Here is an 18,281-nt window from a genome sequence, read left to right as displayed (position 1 = left end):
AAAAAAAAAAAAAGAAAATAGATAATTTCCATTGAGAATGTTATTTATGTTAATGAGATTGTTATTTTTAATTATTTTTATTCTTCAATAAATTATTTTTATTATTAGCTACTAAAATCATTTTATTGATTAAAAGCAAATTATTAAATAGTAATTTTAAAGTTTCTTAGTTTTTCTAATATAATAAGTGTGGTAGCTATAACCCACCTAACAAAAGCTCTTTGGCGTGCTCCGTAACGTTTAGAGTGTAAGAAGGTCCTAAGACCATAACGGTGAACGCTGCTGCCCTGGGTGACTTCGACATGGGTCTTCTGTGCTGACTGAGAAGGGCCTCTCTGTGGCTCGTCCTTCTTACCCTGAAATATGGTCCCAACATATGATTCTGTTTTTCAGAGCCAAGCTGGGGATGCCTCAGTTCCTGAGCACAGAGGCCCAGAGCCTGCTGAGAGCCCTCTTCAAACGGAACCCCTGCAACCGGCTGGGTAAGAGGCTTGCGAGCCCCCCGCCCCACTCCAGCGCAGCTCTCATTGAGCTGCACGATTTACCAAGGCCACCAAAACTGTCCTTCAGTTGGGCTGGAAGTACTCTCACACACTGTCTCGGCTCCGAGGACAGGAGGTCTCTTCATGATTTCTAAACCACGCTGCCGAAATATAAGCTATTTTCTAAAAATCACTGGTTTTACACAAAACGGTGGCACTTTTTCCTACTGATTTTACTTCTCGTAGTTTTGGAAATTCATAAGCTAAGAATAGAGCAATTGAAGAGCTGCTTCTAATTTAATCCCTCTTAAATTAAGAAACTTCAATATCTATTAAAATCCAGATTTACTTTAATATTAATAAAGTCCTGTTTCCTTTTCCTTTTTTTTTTTGAGAATTTATTGGAGATTTGCTCACTTGGTTGGGAAGGTCTTAGGGACTGTTATGGAGACGTCCAAGAGTAGGTCTATAGTCACTGAGCACACGGCACATGAGCAGAGTTCTTTTCAGGTCGTTTTGTCACACAAGTAAATGAGCGGAACAAAATCTTTATCATTCTCTTAACTCTAACCTCAGGGAGAGAAGGTACATAATTAAGAAAGGAAGGCACATGTTAAATCAGGAAATATTTCATTTATGGGGGGGGGGAAGACTCTTCTCTCCACATGTCTCAACCCCAGGGGAAGATCAGGCCCTTTAACTTTTCCATTCAGTGTTAATTTCAGAGGTCTTCTGCCTTAATTTGTGAACATTCGGTTATTAAAAATGAAGCTCATATCAAAAGTACTGTCCTGGGCCGAGCCTGTGGCGCACTCGGGAGAGTGCAGTGCTGGGAGTGCAGCAGCACTCCCGCCGTGGGTTCGGATCCTATATAAGGATGACCGGTGCGCTCACAGCGCTCACTGGCTGAACGCGGTGTGGCCGGTCTCAAAAAAGGACAAAAAAAAAAAGTACTGTCCTACTCCACAGGAATACTTCTCCAATATATGAGATTATTTATGTGTAACTGTGATCTTAGGAAAAAGGGGGTCAAGGTGGTGTTTTAAAATCAATATTGACACATTTAAAATAATGAGTAGTTCACATGAATTCATATTGTTATTATTGTATTCAGCTAATCAAATACATTCACGTTCAACCTCTAATCCAGATTTATCATGTATACAAATATTTCTTTCTACGGATTCACGTTCAAAATAATTTTTTCCTTTGCAAAAAGATTTCCCATAGTTGCCATTAAATGGCAGTCCTCCTACCATGTAACCGGATATTTAAAAATTCCACTTTATGAACTTTTCAGTGACTCATCTACTGCAGTTGTCTTTGTCCACTATCTGACCCGCCTTCATTCCTCCACAATGCAGTAAAACAGTCCCTCACTGTCCCCTGTCACTTCTGTATGTACTGAACGCAGTTAGCACGAGGTAGGTGAGGCGCCTTCTGTCCCCAGCACTAGTGAGGCACAGAATCGGCAAAGCCCAGGCCAGGTGGCGTGGCGCCCCACATGCGCAGTCGAAAGGGTAGATCCTGCAATATGTTGGCACTGTGGCAAAGCCCATCAAATTTTAATTGCATACACCTTTTCCCCAGAAGTATGACTTCCGGAAATCTATCCTTCAGACATGCCCGTGCCACCATAAAAGTTATTGTATGAACAATGCTGGAGGTCTTTCTGCTTAGCAAAGACGTGGAGACACGGTAAATGTTGATCAGTAAGGGAACCCTTAAATAACTCATGGTGCGTTCAGACCACAGACACTTAAAAACGTGGTCGAGCTGTAGCAGGCGTCTGCACCATGGTAGGGCACTGCTGGCATTTGGGGCCAGAACATTGTTGTGGGTGCTGTGCTGTGTATTGGGGAGGTTAAGCAGCGTCCTTGGTCTCTACTCACCAGATGACAATCGAATATCTCCAGACACTGGCAAGGCCCCCCAGGGGCATATCTGCTGGTGAGAGTCCCTGTTCTGGAGGTGCTGCCATGGCAGGTGCCCAGAGGGTATAAACCTGCCCTGTGGCAGAGCTTGTACCAGCCACACTGCAGCTCAGCTGTGCAGGGCCCTGGCCCTGCACCCCCCTGGCACAGGCCCTCAATTGGTGTCTGTGAAGAGGACAGTTGTCAGGCAGGTGAGTTTGATTTAAACTAGTGAGCACAGAAACTGCACACGTTGTACAGGGATGCTCGGTCAGAGGGTCCCAGAGCCCAGCCTAAGGGCAGGGGCTGCTCACCTGCCCAGCCAGAGGCAGCTGCCCTAGAGAGGAGCTCCCCGCACTGTCAAGAAGAAGGCAAGGGTCTGCCCAGGGGAGCGGGCAGACCACACCCCGATGGCTGGGGAGATGATGAGGTGGAAGGGTGTGCTGTGGCCCACGCAGGGGACAGAGTGTGTGCATGGTGTGTGTGTGTGTGATGTGTATGTGTGTTATGTGTTTGTGTGGTGGTATGTGGTGGTGGTGTGTGTGTGGCGTGCATGTGTGTGATCTGTGTGGTGTGTCTGTGTGGTGTATGTGTGTGTGTGTGATGTGGGTGGTATGTTGGGAGTGTGTGGTGTGTGTGTGATCTGTGTGGTGTGTGTGTGTGTGTGTGTGTGGTGTGTGTGGTGGCACATGTGATGTGTGTGCTGTGTGTGTGTATGTAAATGCTTATGTGTAGGCTGGGTTCACAGTTTGGAGGCACCTGAAACTAAACAGCGTCATCACTGGGGCCTCTCGGCTAAGTCGCAGGTGGGGCCTGAGACCTCTGGCCGAGCGTCTTGGCAAGTCTCCGTTGTCTGGGGCTGAGGGTCTGACAGCCGCGGCTCAGCAGGTGCCTGGTCATGTTTCCACGCATGCGGCTCCTGGGTTAAGAGCGCCGCTTGCTGTGCCTTGTGCGGCCGTCCCTGTAGGTAAATGTCACAGCTGGGGAAGGAGCCAGTGGCTCGGTGCTCACCTCTATCGGGCAGTCCCTGTACCCACCATGGCCTCTGCAGGCAAGACCCTCACATCCTGAGGGCCGGGGTAGAGGGCTGGGTGGTGAAGGCGGGACGCCGGGGTCCTGTGCCTGACGCTCTGCGGTGAAGTCTTCATCTGCCTGTGGTTTTATCAGATCCAGGTGTGGTGTGGCCCATGGTGGGAGCGGGTGCCAAGTTGTGCAGACCCCTGGTCATCACTGCGCTGTCAGAAGAGGCGGCAGGGCATCTTTCCTCACTGGAGGATACCTTTGGAGGCGGAGGCCGAGTGAAGACAGTCAACCAGTCAAGTCGACTCGTTGCCACGCCCTCTGATTTGTGTGTAAACGTCCCATCAAAGCCCATAATTGTCTGCCCACTTCTCACCTGACTTTCCCAGATCGTGAATTAAGTTAAGTGCCCTTCGTTAAAGTCTCCACAAACACCAAGAGTGGGGCTGAGATAACCCTCCCTGTGTGGAGGGATTAGGTGCTCGCTGTCAGGAACTCGCAGCCTGTATCAGCAGATCTGAACCCACTCCAGAACATGCCTGCCTCAAAGTCTGGTTTGCAACCCTGTGAACCACCACAAAATGCACATCAGCGTCTTTGCATGTCATTTCTGTGTTTTTCTAACCCTGAAGCCCACCCACAGTTTAGAGCCCCTGGTCTGGTTTCATCAATGTTATAAATATCTGATGCAACCAGTTATTTTTAATTGCCCTGATTCTGTGACTCCTTCCCGAGTGCTCCACACTGTCCAGCGTAAGCATGGCCTCTCTGCACAGCCCTGAGAGGCCAACAGGCGAGAGGCGGGACATGGCAGGTGCATAGCCTCTGACGTTCCTCTGCCCCAGCGGTTTTTAATAAACCAGGTGCACCAGGGAGTGCACTTCTCTGAGCCTCGGGTTCCTCCCGGGTAGGAGGAGGAGGATGTGCACTGAACGCTGCACTAATGCAATGATTACCTGATTTAAAACCTCATGATAATACTTCAGGGAGAGATTGGATAAGGGGCATAAAGAATAAGTACAATTTGTAATAATATTTGCTAATAATATTGATTTGATCAACATACATTAATGTTCAACCCCCAAAATATGCATAATCAATTATGATTCAATAAAAAAATACTAAAAATTAAATTAAATTAAATTTCAGAAACAGTAGGCAAAAGGCTTATGAAAAGAGGTGCATTCATGAGAATTGATTTTATCTGCAAAAACCAGAAATCTCAAATAATTTAAAATGTTTTAATTCAACTAATTTGGACTTTCAAATTGCAGTATATTCTTCTCACATTAGCCCTCTGATGGTAGACGAGTTGTAGGTGCTGGCTTGGTGGCCGATCTGTGGCTATCAAAGCCCAGGTCTCTCTATCCTTTATTCTGCCCTCCTCAGTGCACTGTCTCTTCATCCGCATGCTCAGTGCCTCATGATTACAAAATGGCTGCAGCAGCTCCAGGCATCATATCCACATTAAAGGGAGGAAGAGGAGGAAAAGGAGAAGGCCAGCTGCACCTGCCCCTTTTATCAGGAAATTGAGCTTCTCTGGGGGCTCCCGAGACTTCCTGTACTTCTTGCCAGCTGGAACCCCGTCGCGTGGCACTTCTAGCTAAGAGGAAGGCGGGAAAACATGTATCTGTGGTTGGAGTACATGCATGAGGGCTGAGGATGGTAGTTTTATTAGCAGCCACCAGCGTCGGCCGCAGGGATTCAGTGAGCCACGAGCTCCATGCAGGCAGAGGCTGAGTCTGGCTCATCTCTAGACCCCATCCTCTTTACATCCCGGCTCCTGGATCACAGAGCCCCAGTGAGCATTTGTCGAACTGAAGTGAATTGAAAGAATCGTAGTTGTCTCAGAAGATGCTCTGAAAAAGTCCAAGCTCTGAAGCACTTGGGTTCTATTTGGAGCCTGACCACGGGTGCTCCTATTGTGTCGTGTTCATTTTCCTTGTCAGGAGGTAAAGTGGAGAAGCCGAGGACAAACAGGCAAGTGTTGGCAGTGAGTCACACTGCCGCTCCCGTGGTGACATGCAGGAGGCAGGGGCTTCATCTGCATTCGAGCCGCTGCTGCTATTCCCGTGCACTCACTGGGCTTGTTATTTACAAAGTGTTTTTCCACTAGCAACTTTCAAAATCTTGCAATTGTTTAGCATTTCACACCTTCAAGAAGTTCACATCTGTTGTCTCCTCCAGTCCTCATGGCAGTGCTGGAAGGCTGGGTTCATCACTTTATGTCTGAGCAAAGCTCTGCTCAGACACGCCGGGGTTTGTGCTCAGCCCCTCTACGTGCAGGCGCTGGCTCCGGTCTGCCCCTCCCGGCCCGCTGGAGAAAGAAGTGCAGCCGTCAGGGACAGTTCCATCCCCTCTCTCGACTGGGACCACCAACACGTCCCCTCTTGGTGAGCTTCTGGGAAGACATGTGTCTTTTAGTAAGGACTTAGCTTGCCCTTAATTTTAAAAAGGGAAAAACGGACCCTACTCACCTAATTCTTTGTAAGCATGACGTTTTGGCTCCCCAAGTTTAAAAATCAATGTTTCTGATCCTTCCAGAGTCTATAAGAGAAGGCAGGTCCCATCTTCCTTCCACTAGCATGTTTGAGCACGTTTGAGGGCTGTCCTGCTAGAAGCGTGTGCGTTCTCAGGTGTTGGCATGGCAGGACACGGGGAAGCAGGACCACAGATAGCCACGACCCTTGCCGTGGGAGCCTCTGAATCCTAGACCAGATCCAGCTGTGCCAGCCAAGTGGCCTTGACCCAGTCACTCCACTTCCCCAGGAAATGCAGTTGGGGTAGATGGTCCCTGTGATTCCCCCAGCTGCAGAAGCGTGGGGTTCCACATGTCCTCTCCCCACTGCCGTGGGTGTCCTGAGTCATCTCGTCCCTGGTGAGGCGCAATGCACCCTATAAAACTGGCCCCATCGGAGCCACCCTCTAGGCCCCGTGGTCATCAGAGTGTAAGGTTCGGGGCACCTTGTACTTTTGGCTTTTCAGGAATGCCTGCTTTGTTCAGGCAATTTGGGAAGTATTTGAACTCCAGATTGAAAGTCTCCAGACCAAGATGGCCACCTTTGCTGAGGATACTCCCTTTGGGGAGGTAACATTAAAACCGATCCCCCAAATTTGCCTCTATGGTGGTGGCATCCTGGAGAGAGGCGTGAACTCATCTCCCGTGTTCAGGGATGTGGCGTCTTCTCCCTCTTTCCTTTCCCTCCAGGTCTCCAGTCCCTCCTCCCCCCAAGAATGTTTCACTTACTGTAACTGGATAAGTTCATGCCTGTTTTCATTTTTACAGCTTGGGTGGGTTTTTTCCTTCTCTAATGACCGACTCTGTGGAGTCAGCCTGAGAGACGTACCTGGTCCTCCTGTTTCCTCACCGACACCTGGAACTTCACGGGGTCAGAGCCCTAATACCACAAGGCTGCGGTAGGACTGACTCGGCAGCCCCATCACTCCTGCTAGCTCTCATTTTCTACGACAAGGAAGAAATAAATACACGTTTAGAGAATTATTTCCTTCCTCCGGATCTAAGGCGAACTCACATACAGCCCCCCCCATGCACCCACTCCTCCCAAACACAGTTCTGTTCATGGAATGTGCCGGATGCGGCCGAGGTTGAAAGGGAAGAGCGGTGTCTCTGGAAAACCGCTGATGACACCAGGTCTTGAGATTTGTCTGTTGGACCCCAAATAGCTGATGCAGAATTTTCTGCTAGAAACTGGTGAAAACACAAGTAAAATAAGAATGAACCAAGACTTCCAATCAGTTCCATTTCAGAGGGGGCTTTGGCTTGTTTCTAGAACAATGTCAGACGTCAGTATCCTGTTTAAAAGCCATAAATTAGAGTTAAGCATTCATGGCCTATTTATTTTTAATCTTTGCAACAGAAAAGGACACGTGTAGCTTTTCTGAGTCTTAAGTAGAAGTTGAAAAGGTTTTTCAGGAAAATCTCCTATATCTCTGCTTGTATTTCTGATAAGAGTACTCTCAGTTGGCCTGTTAAACTAGAAAAGTGAACTACTTTAGTTCATAGTCTGATGCTTTTTTACCTTAATTTGAGCTGAGGATATAATTTTTCTCTCTTCCCCTGCAGAGAACTCCCCAAAATTTCACTGTAGTTAGATTTAATGAATTGTGCAAAAATCTCAACATAGTTGTTTTCATTGAATTTTATACAGAATTTTCATTCTGTAGAAAAATTAGATTAGAAGGATCCTGACTTAGAAAAATACTACAAGAAAGATAATTATATAAAATCACGCTCTTAAATAATATAAGATTATATTTATCAGATCCAAAGCATCTAGCAAGGGTTTAGGTTTTTACCTAAAGACATCTGTATCTCATGAAAGGGCTATTTTTTTAAAAAGTTTTATCGAATCAAAATTGATTATACATATTTTTGGGGTTCAACATTGAGATATGTTGATCAAATCAATATTACTAGCATATACATTGTTACAAATTGCTATTATTCTTTATGTCCCTTGTCCAATCTCTCCCCATCCCCCCTTCCCTCCCCCTCCCCCCTCTAATTTCCCTAGATTTCTTCTCTCCCTCTGAAAGAATAACGGTTACTCTGTTCATTTGTTGCCTAGATGATCTGTCCAATGCTGACAGTTGTGATCAGGTCCCCCAGTATTATCATAGAGCAGCTGCTTCTTCTGTCACTCTGAAATGGGCTTTATGGAGAGAGACGTCCTCTTCTTTTCTTTATCTCTGCTGGTGACTCTCCCTGTGTCAATGCACTCTAGTGGTTGGCAGACCATCTGCATGGAGGTTGTGGCATCTAGCCACTTTCGTGGCAGCTATGGTTATTGTGGTGGCTGTGGTGGACCACCCACATGGAGATGATGTTTTTGGCATGCTCCTTGGTGCTGGTGGTGTGTCTGGTTGTGGGGAGTGACTGGTTCCTGGCTCCATACCTCGGGTCCCCGGGCAGGCCCCAAGGCACTGGTGCGGTGTGCCTGGTTGTGGGAGGGGTGTCTGGTTCTCCATGCCTCAGGTCCCTGGGTGGCCCCAAGGTGCTGGTGCAGTGTGTCTGGTTGTGGGAAGGGGGCCCAGTCCCAGGCTCCATGTCCCGGGCTGGGCCCCTGGGTGGGGCCCCAAGGCACTGGTGGTGTGAGTGGTTGTGGGCAGAGGTCCATTCCCTGGCTCCATGGCTCAGGTCACCTGGAGGGACCCAAGGCATTGCTGGTGTGCCTGGGCCAGAACTAATTTTTTGTCCTTTGCTTACTTCTAAAATGGGAGAACTTCCTGTGGGCACCAGTACTTGAGCTGTGTGGTTGAGCTAAATTGCTTCTTTGCTGCTGTTTCCCTGGGGAAGGCTTTTTGTGTAGCTCAGGGTTTAATGGTTGACTTTATAGGTACTTCTGGCTCTCCAGAGACCTGGTGGATCTGGGTTGTGTAGAAACTCTGATCTGGGCCTGAGATTTTTCATCAAACTGCACCCCATGCAATACTGTATTCCTGACCAGTCTCCTCTGAGTGGTCCTGCACTGATTGGGGGGCTGGTCAGCTGTCCTTCCTGTGTCCCAGTGTTCTCCAGGTGGGCCTGTCTCCCCCACTGCCCATGCTCCAAACACTTCCCATGGGCAGGCCCTGCACCGGTCCCCTGCGTTGACTCACCGGCCTCTGAATGGCTCCCTTTTTTCAGTTGTTCTGGATCCTCACTCCTACATGGGTCCACGGGAGCCCTATTGGTGGTCTTGAGATCTTGGGGGCCACCATGGCCCTCTTCTCCCCTGCTGCCTCCAAGCAAATTCATCTGAAGGGCACAGCTGTGGCTTCTGCCAGCTCCTGCTCCATGCGCTCAGCAGCTCCAGCCTTAAAGCGGCTGCAGCCTGAAATGCTCAGAGCAGTTTTTTCTTTCTCTCATCTTGGTTTCTCCTGCCTTCATGAACTCCGTAGGTCTCTCCTCCTCTTCTACTGAGCTCCAGTGGCCCCATCTTGGCTGTTGTTACATTTTTATAGTTGTAAATTGGTTGATTTGTTGGAGAGAGTGACGCTGCGGATTGTCTATCCCACCATCTTGACTGGAACCGAAAAGTCTATTTAAAACACTAATTTTGTTGTTTTCCATGAGTTTTAGGGGCTATTTTATTCCCTTCTTACCTTTCTCAGAAGAGTTCTAGCCCGTTTTTACCTCTCAGGTTACATGGAAGCAAATGTTTGATCACACCCAGTGCAGGTGAGGTTGAGGTGGCAGAAGCCACTCTCCAGTTGGAGGTGGACATTTATTTGTACCCCCTTCTCATCAGCCAGTTTGAAGAGTCTCTGTCAAAATGTTTACAGCACATGACCTTTATCCAAGTAATTCCACTTCCAGGAATGTAGCCTTCAAATTCATTGCCACAGGTGCTCAGAGCTGTGTGAGAAGCTCCCTCCCATCCCCCACAGATGGTCAGTGAGACACGGTCCCCTGCAGCCCCGAGGAGCATGGTGGTCTGCAAGCGCCCACATGGAGGGAGCACCCAGAGTGCTGCTGGCAGTGTTTGCAGAGGCGGAGGTTGGGGTGGGGGGTGAAGCAAGAAAATTTCCGAAAAAACGTGCAGGAGCAGCTATGAATAGTGAGCATAGCTCACAGCGGGGGCGGTGGGGGGACTTTCACCTCCTACTCATCAGTAGCTTGATTTGTTTTTCTTTTTTACTAATAATGTGTATTATTTTTATGATTAAACACATAGTTTTTAAAAAGCTATTTTGAGGGAAAACATTTGATAATCAGAGACATCTGTGCAATGAGCAAGTCCACAGCCTGCCTAGGAGTTGCTGTCACTGCCACCCCGCCATCAGGAGGGGAGTGAGCTTAACACAGGTCGTCTAGAAATGACACGCCCCTCCATGGCTTCCTCGTCCCTGCACTCGCTTGTGTGCTGGGCTCTGAGGGCACAGTTGAGCAAAGGTGCAGTCCTCATCCTTGGGGACTTCTAGGATGATGAACAGGAACGTTAATCCAGGAAGCACACAGTGCCCCTGCTGCCACAGTGGAGACAGGTGTGGTGTGGCATGGGTCTCAGCGGAGGGCAGGAGAGGCCCAAGGGACTCTGAGTAAAGAGCAGAAGTGGACGAGGGGAGGGAAGAGCCTGGGAGGAGCCAGCGGAGCAGGAGGCAGAGGGCAGGGCCTGTCCCCACCCAGCCCCTGACTTGCTGTGTGACCGTGAGCAGGTGGCCTCACCTCTCTGCCTGTTTCCTTATCTGTGAACTGAGGGTAAGAACAGTACCAGCTTTATCAAGTCGTCAGGAGGATGTAAGGAGATAGAGCAGTGTCTGACACAAAAAGCACCATAATGTGCTTGACAAAGAAATGGTACATACGCCGAGATAACTGGTGTGCAGAGGCCTGTGGACAGGGCAGGGGTCTGACCTCTTGGCCTCCTTGCTTCCTGCTAATTTGACCCTTTTCTCTCTCTGGTTGTGGGACATAACCAAAAAAAGTTATCTGATGCACAATAACTGGTAAACTAAAATTCGGATGGTTTTCTAAAACCAAAAAGGACACCTTACCAGAGTCCTGTAGATTGTCCTGGGAAATGCGTCCCAGGAGGGCAAAGTCACGGCCTCTCCAGTCTTACTGAGGATGTGGTACTCTTGGAGGAGTCTTTATACAATTTGCTACCAGTAACTTTGCTGGTGGTTGAAACTCCTCTTTCAGCACCAGCGTTTTATTATGAAAATCTGTCCCATCTCTGCCTTGTTATTCTCAGGTGCCAGAATAAAATCTGGACACTGTTTACATTCTGCAGGCATGAGCATATTTGAAAATGATGATTTCCTGAGGTAGCAGGCACGTGGCTCTGCCTGAGTCATCATCCTCTTAGAAAATGCTCAAGTGAACTTGTACCAGGTCCCAGCCATGCATGCCACATCTGCTGCCTGTCGGAGCCACGTCTGTGAGGGTTTGCTGTACACTCTGCCCTGCTGTGCCTCCCCTGGGAATATGATGGGTTCAGAAGGCGGAAATGAAGGCACTGAACACACTGATCATTTAAATAGACAAGACAGTGAACAGTTGACACTCATTGCTTGCAGCAGTTGAAGCATTTTGTTTTGGGGGGGGTCACTATTTTCTTTCAAATATCATTGCATTGAGGGGAGAGGATTTGTCACTGTAAATTGGATGAATTTCATGAACTGTGGGGGGTTGTTCTAGAGGAAGCAAATAATTTTTTAAATCTGCTTAATTTTTTGTCTTAGAATTTAACATCACTAAAATCGTAGTTCTCTAACCCAAAATATTGTCTTAGTATTTAGTTTACATAACTGGTGAGGAAAGATGTGCTTATCTCATTAGGTGTGGTAACGATCATCAGTTACAAGATACAAGCCCAGAGGAACCCACATAAGCAGGGAGAGTGTTTCAACCATGGTCAAGGGCTGCCCTTCAGGTAACACCTGACGTGGGTTATCACAGAGCTCTCGAGGAGTCGAGGATCATCTCACAGGTGCATTTTGCAACCTGGGATGTCCAGGCTCAACATAAAGAGGAAATTGTAGTTGGAATTATTAAGTACACACACTTTATCCAGGGAGGCTACTGAGTTTAATTGAAAATCACGTTGGTAGATCTCTCCCGACCCACACAGGTTTAGAAGCCTGGGACTTCCTCCCTTCTGATTGCCAGGACCCTTTTTCTTGCTCCCCAAAGAGCCCAAAATGAAGGAGAGGCATGGGTCCTTCTGGCCATTTGGGAAGCTTGGTAGCAGGCCTCCTTCTAATGCTGGGTCCTCACGTAGGCTTATCTGTAGTGGGATGGCGCCCATCCAACTCCGCCAGGATCCCTGAGTCCTGTGCACCTGTAAAGAGCCCTCAGCCTGGAGCTCTGCTGCCCTGGGCTATGCTGAGGGAGGAAGGACCTGATCTCAGTGGGAAAATGGCAAACCTGCCTTCGCCACCTCCTGGCTGACCTCCAAGCCGTCCTCTTGGTGCCTCCACTTGTGTCGGTCCTGCCAGGCCTGTGACCCGCCTCCGCCCCCCAACCTCTTCCAGGCCCCTCAGCCAGAAGAGCCAGAATTCGCAGATGATTCTGTCAGTCCAGTAAACAGAGCAATCCGTGAGAAAAGCAATAAACTAGAAATTATGAGCTAAAAGGTGAAAAGTTCCCTCTGGGAGCTCACAGTTTCGTGGGAAACACAGACAACATGCAAGTATTTCTGATGCTGGGCAGACCATGGTGAGGGTGAGGTGTACCTGGTTTCCCTGTGTAGGAGTTTGCTGGAGCTGCTGCAACAAAGCCCCAAAAGCTGGGTGGCTTGGATGCCAGCAGTGCCTTCTCTCACACCCAGGAGGCCAGAAGTCTGAGATCACGGTGCTGGCAGGGCCGCGCCCCATCCAAAGCTGCCGGGGAAGGATCAGTTCAGCCGCTGCCCTGGCTGCAGAGGCTGCTGCCAGCCTTTGGTGGTCTTTGGCTTACAGATGTGTCACCCCGATCTCTGCCTTCATCTCCACATGGTCTTCCCCAATGTGTATCTCAACATGATCCTAATCATATTGGATTAGGGCCCACCCTCCTCCAGTGTGGCCTCATCTTAACGAACTATATCTGCAATGACACTATTTCCAAATAAGATCATATTCTGAGATACTGGGGTTAGGAGTTAACATATGAGTTTTGGGGAGACACATTCAACTCACAACAGCCTTCAAGAGTATGTCCATAAAAACTTACAGCTGGAAGAAATTGCGTAATAGATCTATAATATAAGTGTCCAGATTACCAGAACTAAAGATTCAGTTAGTTCATCTGTTGCACTTTGGAGATGAGAAAACTGAGGCCCACCCCTGCCCTGTGTGAGTTGCCCAGGGCTCCGGGGCTTCTGAGTCCAAGGCCAGCGCCCGCCCACCTCGTTAGTCTCTGAAGATGAAATGTCTTCATTCGCAAGAGCTCTGTGCTTAAGCCCCCAGCCTTCCACTTCCTTCATGTTCATGGTTCCATAAGAATGTGCTGAACACCTGCAGCAGGTGCAAGGTGTACAAAGGCAGATGTTGTACATGCCACTGACCTCGAGAGGCTCATGGTCTCACAGGAAAATCCAGCCGTGCAAAGAAAGAGCACAGGCAGCCTCGGCAGAGCTGTCCATTGCCTTTGCTGCGCTCACTCTGGGGTGGGTAAACCCGCAGAACCAGAGAAGCCTAAAGAACAAGCTGAGCTGGCCCATTTGTGCAAGAGCATGAGGAGATGAGGGGTCCAGAGGGCTGTAGGGACAGAGTCCCCTGGAGGAAGACAAAAGCAAGGACAGCAGCCTCCACGTGAGAGACGCTGGGGACATACAGACAGAAGAAACCAATGGTTTTTCTGTGTGTTAACTGGTGAAATTGTATGATCAGACTTGAAGAGTCTGGAGTCAAATCTGTGTTATTTTGACCATAACTCCATAAGGAGGCAGGTCAGGTGGAAGAATCTGAATTATTCAGTCCACACACACATCTGTCTTTTGTACAGTTTGAGATGCTCAATGATAGATGCCTGTGCACAATATGTTGTGAGGCACCCTCCTACAAGAAATGCACTTACATGCCGCTTGTGCAGAAAAGGGCAGTTTGTTCAGTCCAGCTGGCCAGTGTCCATCTCCCAAGGTTCAACCAAGGAACAGCGGTGTTGGGCTTTGGTCTTGTAGGGTTTTTAAAGGCAAAAACCACATCCCGTTGGCACACGGGTTTGTCCAGGCGCACAGAGCAAGCTAGGGAGCTAGGTCACAGAAGCCAAGAACAAGCTGTTCGAGCAGTCAAGCATACAAGTTTTCATTGTGTATTATTCCTGTACCCATGTAGTAGTTTACTGTGCATGGCTCCTGGTTTTGTGTAATTGTTTTTTGTTTCTGTGAGGTCAGCAGCTTCTCATGCAGAAGGGGGGGTAGTCTGCAGGTCAGACAGGGTAAAACGGAGTTACTTAGGTTAAGCAAGCCATTCTACAGAAGCAGACAGCATATGTTATGAGAGTGTAGGGAGCTCTCTTTCAAATAGATTGGTGGCCCCCAAACGGTTGCCAAGCTCAGGAGTGGAGGCGATGGAGCTGCTCCGTGAGGGCTCTTGAGTAGGATCTCAAAGCAGGTGCAGTGTGCTGGGTCAGGGAGGGTGCGCTCCAGGCCCAGGAAGCATCGCAGCAGAGTTGTGAGAGAGGAGACGGGCACGTGGAGCGGGCAGGGGCAGGGGCAGTGCAGGCTGCAGGCTGGGCCTTAGTGGTAGTGCGATGTGGTCACATGGGGCTGGGGCTCTGAAGGATGCAGCCCGGGGCACGCGTCGGTCTTGTTCCTCAGAACAATCGCTCTGGTGGCTGTGGGGCTGCTGTAGCTGCCACCAGGTGCATTGACCTGGACAAGGGCTGGGGAGGGGATGGGCACATTCTGGGATGGAGGCCTTGGGAGACTCGTGTCCCTGCCCTGGGCTGGCCTTAAGTTCCCTCATCTGTGCGTCAAAAAGTCCCGCCTAGGTAGAGCCCTCTGTGACTCTGAATGATTTGCAAATCCAGGAAGTTCAAAGAATAGCATGAGAAAAAGGTGAGAAAGAGGGTCTGGGCCAGCCCCCCACATTGCACCCCACAAAATGCGGACTGGGGCAGCGTCAGAGGTCAGTTGGAGGATGAGCCTCTGCAGACACTCAGGCCGATCCGAACACTTCTTCCCTGCAGGCTCACTGTGTGCAGACAAGAGGTGGGGAACGGTCCCCAGATGTGGGGAGCGGGTCTTGTAAACAGGCTTGGCAGGCCTGGGCCCATCGTTATTTGTCATGACTGGAGTAAAGTCCTCTTCTGATAGAAGTTCATTCTGTACTGACTTCTGTACTGACAGCTGTGAAAGCATCCTTCTGCGCTGACTCCAGGAACAGCAGGGGTTTTCAAGGTCAGTGTTTATTCTCTCTTGACTTTCCTGCAGGACGGGAAGAGTGAAAATGAGTACAAAACTTACTGAATCCAGTTCCAAGTCTTGTTTTTTCAAAGCTGACAGCTCTGTAGCTCATCACTAATGAGCATCTGCAGCTTCTCCTGGGATATTCTCAGATGCCCAAGGGGAACATGCGGCAGCAGATAGGGAGGAATTAGATGTGCTGATGAACTCAAAAGAAGCACAGCAAGAAATGACCATTGGCTCATCCGGTGGCATCACCTGCAGAGAACACCTGCCGGGAATGGCTTGTGCACCAGCAATGAGTTTTCTCTTCCTCTTGTTTCTGTTTTCCTGTCCAGAGTTGATCTCCAAAGACGTGTTTTTAGTGATTTCAAGTATGGTTCATCCTGGTCTCAGATAGTTTCCTCCTGTTTTCCACAGGCATTGCTACAACCTCATGTCATAAGCCAACCTCTGATGGCTTGATCAGGACCAAACAAATGGTCCCAGCCCCTCACTTGGAGCTGGTCAGTTACAGGCCAACCCTGGGGACACCACTGGAGACCCACATGGGCCTGTAGCCTGTCTGGAGCTCTGACTCCCACGCTGCTCAAGCCTGGGCCTCCAACCAGCCCCTGACTCTCAGCTGGCAGGGAACCATGAGACTCAGACGACCGCCAAGCAAAGACTGTAAACATTAAATGAATGAAATTTCAGATTGGCAGAAAATACTTTATGTGTGGACAACCTGCAAGTGGCTAAGAAGTGAAAAAGCAGGGCTAGTATTCAAATCAGTTGTGCAAGTCGCCCCAGTTAGAGACTGGATGTTAAAAGTACCTGGTCAGGGAAACTTGCAACATACAAGGAAACAGACAGAAGGCTGAGCTTGTTCTGAATGCTGCCAGATGCTTAGAGATGGGTTTTGTGTGACTCTAAAACAACAGCAAGAACAACATAAATGTTTTCAAGGAGTTTCAAAGTATCCAGGCATTGACCGTTTCCCAAAGTGATCTGCAGCCGTAAAGACACAATGAAAATATTTTCTGCAGATACCAAAACCTTTTGGGAATGGTTTACCCAGACTTTAGAAGTCCACCATGAAATGAGCGGATGGCCTGGTTAAAATGCAAAGCAGAAGAGCTGATTAGAATCAGTGCAATAAAAGAATAAATCTCACCAGGGGCGCAGCACTGCATTTTAAAACTGTACATGGATATGAGGAAGTTGCAACTAGATGCAAAATTACACCCTTAACCAGTGTAGAAATCTGAGACAGGAGTCCAGATAAACTCGCTCAGTGATATCCCAGCTTGGAGATAGACCACAAGTGATTAGAACAAACGTAATTAGCTGTTAGTACTACAGAGAATAAGTATGAATTCTTGAATCTGCTGTTCCATTGAACTTTTAAGCTTGTGTTTTGTTTTCTCGGCATTGGGGAACTTAATGAGAAATCACCATACCTACCAAGGGAGAAGTACTAGTCTTCCATTCTACACGTTTCTGTCCAAGAGCACCTGCTATTGTGAGCACTTTGTGACCGAGACGAACTGCGGCCCTCCTTCTGGAACAGGAGAAGACTTTCGGCGTAGTTGGTCACCATCCCACAGCAAGTCTGCTCTGATTCAGGTATCAGCACGAACACTGCCTGCTTCTCCCAGCCCAGAACTCAGCTCACTGCTATTTGTCACATGTGTTCAGTTTAGATTAAAAGGGAGAGGATGCATAGGACCAGAACCCACAGTAATAAACATGTTCGCCCTCGGAAGGTTGACGCAGGCCTTAAAGAACTGGGTACGCAAGGTTTCCTTCTGCTTCATGTTTCTCCCCCACTGGAACACTTGTAGTTTTTGAATAATAATTAAAGTGTTAATTCACTGCTGACTGTTTGCTGAGGCCTCAAAACACAAACATGGTGCAAAATCTTACCACAACGGAAGAAAGAAGGTGTGGATAAAAGTGTGTTAACTAACCCAAGAAAACCTGGCACGTGCAACGTTTTTGTAGTTATACCATTACCTTATTGCCTTTGTGTCTTACTTTTTTTTTTTTTTCCTTTTTGTCTTTTTTTACTGACCGGTACGGGATCGCAACCCTCGGTGTCGTGCCCGTACCGGGGACCGGCAACGGGATCGCAACCCTCGGTGTTGCGCCCGCACCACGCTCAGCCAGTGAGCGGGAACCGGTCACCACATGGGATCCGAACCCTTGGCGGGAGCACTGCCGCGCTCCCAAGCGGTGCACTCTCCAGTGCGCCACTGGGCCAGCCCGTGTGTCTTACTTTTTAAAAATGCCTGCAGACCATATTTGCAAATGACAAATGAGAATGAAATATAATGGGTACAAAATGTGAAGCAGATTCTTCAGAGAAATAGAGCCGATGAGTCATCCAGGTGTGTATGTAAGACCTCTGAACAGTGAGGTCAACTCGCCCACCCAGGTGCCTCTGGCAGCATGTCCAGCATTCACCACGAGCTAGAGAGAGGTGCAGATCAGAGGTGGTTTTTCCTCTTCCTTCATCGTCCTGAGCAGGAGAACTTTTCAGTCTGGAGTTCTGGCTGTCATCCAAGGCAGCCGTTGGGATGGGCACGGGGGAGGACTGCTCTGGAGTTTATTTCAGCAGTGGTTGGAGCACCTGTCAAGGGCTGCACTAGGTGCTGGGAGTTCAAAGGCTGATCAGATCTCCGGGCTCCAGGTTCACAGGAGAATAAGAGAGACAGATGTGTAAATCCGGAGGGGCCTCAGAGGAAAGATGCAAAGCAGAAGGGGGACACTTGAGCTGAGTTTGACAGATCCACCTTCAATCCCATTTCTACAGCTCATAGCTGGTATGACAAGTTATCTAACCAGCTTCAGCCTTGATTTCCTCACTGTTAAGCAGGAACAGTGATCCCAGCCACATCACGTGTGTGGGATGAATGAGACACACGTGTGCTGGGTCTGTTGCCCAGTGCACACTGGGTCATGCTGGCTGTGTGAATATGTCCTCACAGAAGGAGAGTTCCCTGTATCTGAGACCTTCCTCTAATTCTTTTTTATGTGTGTTTTCATAT

At 48.7% G+C, this 18,281-nt stretch overlaps 1 protein-coding gene across 1 annotated transcript in view; it reads left to right on the top strand.

Annotated features, from left to right (window-relative positions):
• The first annotated feature begins 395 nt into the window (after positions 1-395).
• Positions 396-18,281, top strand: part of LOC103581829 (ribosomal protein S6 kinase alpha-2-like) — a 29,423-nt gene continuing 11,537 nt past the window's right edge. Inside the window, exon 1 of the mRNA XM_008563570.1 lies at positions 396-482. Coding sequence (XP_008561792.1) covers positions 407-482 — 76 coding nt within the window. The 5' untranslated portion in view covers positions 396-406. The remainder of the gene's footprint in view (positions 483-18,281) is intronic.

The sequence above is a fragment of the Galeopterus variegatus genome, unplaced genomic scaffold, assembly GCF_000696425.1.
Source record: "Galeopterus variegatus unplaced genomic scaffold, G_variegatus-3.0.2 Scaffold14035, whole genome shotgun sequence".
NCBI classification, from domain to species: domain Eukaryota; kingdom Metazoa; phylum Chordata; class Mammalia; order Dermoptera; family Cynocephalidae; genus Galeopterus; species Galeopterus variegatus.
The sequence above is the reverse complement of the archived record's forward strand: the minus strand, read 5'-3'. Positions and strand labels throughout refer to the sequence as shown.